This window comes from Plectropomus leopardus, chromosome 22, assembly GCF_008729295.1.
Source record: "Plectropomus leopardus isolate mb chromosome 22, YSFRI_Pleo_2.0, whole genome shotgun sequence".
Classification (NCBI taxonomy): Eukaryota; Metazoa; Chordata; class Actinopteri; order Perciformes; family Serranidae; genus Plectropomus; species Plectropomus leopardus.
The window spans coordinates 4306919-4311744 of NC_056484.1; the positions used below are offsets into that span (position 1 = coordinate 4306919).

The 4826-nt window shown below is 39.1% G+C and overlaps 1 protein-coding gene across 1 annotated transcript; it reads left to right on the top strand.

The window, feature by feature from the left end:
- Nucleotides 1–1640: 1640 nt before the first annotated feature.
- Nucleotides 1641–2495, top strand: tnnt2c (troponin T2c, cardiac). Its single transcript, XM_042511422.1, has one exon. It carries the CDS (start codon nucleotides 1659–1661, stop codon nucleotides 2454–2456), a length of 798 nt encoding a protein of 265 aa, XP_042367356.1. The 5' UTR covers nucleotides 1641–1658; the 3' UTR covers nucleotides 2457–2495.
- The last annotated feature ends 2331 nt before the right edge of the window (nucleotides 2496–4826 follow it).

The window sequence follows — 4826 nt, forward strand, 5'->3', positions numbered from 1 at the left end:
CAGCGCTGAAAGCAGAAAGCCTCCAATAGCAAGAATGTTTTAATTACATTCCAAAGTGGAGACGTGGTCGCAGCAGTAAAGCTCGTCTTGCACGTCATTGTTTTTACTGAGGCCTTTTTGTTGTGTCTATGTTTTTCTTTACAGAAATAACTGTTGGTATACAAACACCAAATATTAACCCGTAGGGCCCGCTTTCATATTACACACACTCGTATTGCTCAGCGCACAAATGTGTTTTTAAAATTAAGAAATATTATACATTAGTATTATTTTCCATTTTAATTGAGTTCATTTTTTAACCAACATTAATCCTAATCATATAAAATATTTATTAGCTTTTTAATTTAGTTTTCAATTTTTTGTCACAATGCCACTATGTTTTTAGATGAGAAAAGAGACAATTCTTGTATTTCCAGCAGATGTGCCGCAGTTTGTTTTTAAAGATATGTTATTATTATAAGAATGGTGTATTTTTATGCGTCTGTGTCGGCATTTGCCAAGGCCAGAGGCATTATGTTTAAGAGTTGTCTGTATGTCTGTTCCTGTTAGGGATTTTCAACAGTGGTGATTTACTGCAACCATAATAGATCCTCAAGCATGCATTCATACATGTACACGCAAAATATTAGCTTGATTGGTCCAGTAGTTAAACGTCTGGCGGACACAATAAGTATAAATATAGCCTTCAAATCATCATCTTAAATGTGTATTAAGCTGATTGGTCCAGTAGTTTGTGAAATTAGCTGTGGACAGACACACACACACACACACACACACACACACACACACACACACACACACACACAAACACGATGAAATGCATAATCCCCTTTGAGTTTACTCCTGGATGACATAATGATCACGAGTGTATCTTTGCAAACAATCATCTTTTCAGTGATTTTTTCCTAATTCAAATTTGTTAGTTTGTTAATGCTACCGGGCGCAGGTTATTAACGGTAAAGTTTCATTTTGGAAAACGTGACAGCTGTAACTTCATTAAAATCCTCATTGGCTCTAATGCACTTAAGAGATTGCGGTCGTGCTTTGTTAATGGAACTTCTTAAACACCACGGTGGCTTTTAGACTATCACAATGGATTATCGAGTTCCCCAAATTGCGGATGTTGTGACATATCCATTGACTGGTTGATCCATACGGTGACAGCAAGTTTTCTCTATTTATTCTTTGTGTTTCTGCTTTGTGTTTCTGTCCGTCAGCAGCAGAGGCCTCTGTCGTGCTTTGAGAGTTTGGATGTTATTTGTTCTGGATGATACTATGTGTTGCTTTGTGGGCCTGGAAAGCACAAGTGTGTATGTGCATCTGTTGTGTTTCTGAAATAGTCTCTCATCTTGTCCTTACAAAGGAATGAGGAGGCGCTGTGGGTCGGAGCAGGGAGCAGAGGGGGGTGCAGGGGGATAAATGGGGGTGTGTGCTTGACAAGGTTTGGTGAGGAGAAAATAGACCATTCCATCTGTCTCAAAATCTGCCCCGCTGCTGACCCACACTCTGGAGACTTTGGTCAGCCTGCGGTCACATGGTGAAGGCAAACCCTTAAAAACGCCCAAGCTGCACGCCAGAGACTCCAGTCATCTCTGTGTGCGAGACACCAGCTGGTCTTTGTGTTCATTTCTTCTCTAAAAAGCCTCTGAGGTTCCATCATGTCAGACATTGAGGAGATTGTGGAGGAGTACGAGGAGGAGGTGGAAGAAGAAGAGGATGATGAAGCAGAGAAGAAAGAAAAGCATGCGGAGGAGAATGAGCATGAGGAGGACTCCAAATGGCGGCCTAAGACGACTTATGTGCCAAATATTGCTCCCCCAAAACTCCCTGATGGCGAGAAGGTGGATTTTGATGACCTGCACCGCAAGAGAGTAGAAAAAGATTTCAACGACCTCCAGACGCTGATTGAATCACACTTCTCCACCCGCCAGAAAGAGGAGGAAGAGCTGGTGGCTTTGCGTAACCGCATTGAACGCCGTCGAGCCGACAGAGCGGAGCAACAACGCGTCCGCGCCGAACAGGAGCGCGAACGCCAAGCACGTTTAGCCGAGGAGAGGGCGAGGCGTGAGGAGGAGGCAGCTAAGCTGCGCGCCGACGAGGAGGCGAAGAAGAAGAAGATATTCACCAACAAGTCCTTTGGCGGCTACCTGCAGAAGGTGGACCAGAAGAAGGGCAAGAAGCTGACGGCACGGGAGGAGAAGAAGAAGGCCCTGCTGGAGCGCCGGAAGCCGCTCAACATTGATCATCTGAACCAGGAGAAGCTGGCGGAGAAGGCGCAGGATTTGTGGCAGTGGCTCCACCAGCTGCACGCCGAGAAGTTTGAGCTGGCCGAGAAGCTCAAGAGGCAGAAGTACGACATCTACGTGCTCCGGAACCGAGTCAGCGACCACCAGAGGGGCTCCAAAGCATCCAAGACCCCCCGCGGGGCCAAGGGCAAGTCTGGCTCCTGGAAGTAGACTGGACAGCTGTTTGTGGACTATTTGGCTCCTATTTCCAACTTGTGTCATGAAATCTATCCCAGGGATTGTGTGTGGATCTGAGAGGGACTGAAGTACATGAAGTTAACCGAACCATAACATCTCGAATGATGTATAAATATCTGGTTGTTGTAACGTAATGATGCTGGTATTCATTGGTTGTGTGGTTGAAGACCTCATTAAATATAATGGAGTGTGTGGTGGTGTTGATTTCACTACTTTATGAGAGTATGTGGTGCTTTGTGGTTGTTTTCCCTTCGGATACCGTCTGTTATTTCACGGGTGCAGTTAAGGATTTGCTTTATCTTCGCACAAATTTTTTTCCTGAAGATATGAAGGCAATCGGTCTTTAAATAAGGTGCCAAAATTGAATTTGTTTTCAATAAATCAAAGCGCATAATATCTGTAAGTGGAGTGACATGATTTTCATCATATTTTGTGAATTAAACACCTTAAAAGAATACATTAAAGAATATAAAATGACCATTTTTATATCAAATAGTCATTCCATGTTACCTTGAATTTGTGAAGAAATGTTTCTCTCACATGCCTTCACGGAAAACGGTGAACATATTGATTTATACATTGTTTCCAAAACTGTATCAAAACGTCCATTTACAAACTATCGCACAACTCGTGCGGTATAATCCAAGTCTCATTTATTCAGTCGTAATCTCAGTACTCTCCAAAAAAAGTTATTCTTGATACTTATCAATCTAATTTTAACACCCTTCAAAAACACAGTTTTCTTAAAAAGGTAACTTTCAAGAATTGTTAACATTTTTGTTGTGGCATATACAGTAATCGAATGACTGGTAAAGAGTGTCATTTTGGTTGTGTTATAAGATCCAGCAGGTGTTGCACAGCTGACTTTTTAGGTAGCTAATTTGGTCTTTGAGGTTTAGCAAAAAGACCCAACTGTTGACTGACAGGTCAAGCCCACGACCCTGCAGAGTCTGCAGACTGGAAGAAGCTTCATGAAGTGGTGTTTGATGTTGTAAAGGTATTAAAGTGCAATCAGCAAGAAAAAGTTATTTAAAATTCTTATTAATTAAAAGATATAAGTTTATTTTTCTTGCTCTTTTGGTTAAAAGTAAAAGACAAATCTTGCTGATTTTAAGTGAAAGACTTATCAGGTGTTCATCAGATAGTTCTAGTTATTGCCTCTTTAGACCAGTTTGATAATTACCACTGGCTGGCAAAATAATTAAAAATAAATTTCCCATTTCTGTTTCTATTTACTCTGTTTTCATTGAAAAGATCACAATCAGGACTCTGTATCAAATGATTATCAAGTATTTTTTGTAATCATTCTTTTTATTTTTACACTGAATCAAAAAACAAAACCTGTTTGTTTTCACGCTGAGTTTTCACCAGTTTAAATAAAATAATAATTTAGTAATTTTTCTTTTTTCTTTTTCTTTATTTAATGAAATATTAAATATTTATATGTTGGTAGTATTTTTCTCACATCCTCTCTCACAATTTCTTTAATTTTTATCAGTGGTTTAAAAAACATCCTGAACCTCACTTTTTTTAGTATCACAACACCTCTCATTTTTGGCATCAAATTTATTTATTTGTTTATTTTATTTATTTAAAAGGGATGATGTACACTTTAAAACATAAACGTTACCATTTGATGCACTGCACCAGATTAGAGTTAGTTTGCATCTGCGGTCCGATGGCAGGTCAGATAATTTAACTTTATCAAATTTTTAATAAATACTTCAAAAATCACAATTTAAGATTTTATCCAGTTTGATAGTTTAAAATCTTAAAACCACACTGCAGTGATGCGAGTAGTAGCTCATGCCATGATTTGATACAACATCTCTTCATTTTTTACCCTAAAATATCATCCTGCTGTAGGTCAAATGAATGTCAGAGTGGGCAGCATTAAAATGTTATTTCCACTAGGTGGCACTAGAGCACCGGTTTGTGGCATGCAGCTTTTAAAACACACTCCTGTGTAAAACAGTACACAACTAAATGTTTGTGCATGCAGTGCATTTTTTTTTAAGATTATTTTTTAAACTTTTTATTGACATGCGTGTATAGGGTCTGATTTAAACCCAGGCTGCTGCCAAGGACTAAACTGATCTAGAGGTTGCTCCATAATACATATTTTAATTGTTTAAATTATAAAATCGACTTAGGCAGCCATGTCTTTTTGCATTTTATGGTTATATTTGAAACTAATTTCAAAGCTTTTAATGCAGAAAGGAAAACTCTTGAGTTTATATTAATAAATGAAAGCTAAAGATAGTTGGTGCAGCTCGTCTTGTCTTTGTTCATGCATGCCAATTATCCATACCGATACGTTCAGAGAGACTTTTTCAAGGTCTC

Coding starts and splice junctions, on each gene's coding strand:
- tnnt2c (XM_042511422.1), top strand. CDS start 1,659: ATGTCAGACATTGAGGAGATTGTGGAGGAGTACGAGGAGGAGGTGGAA.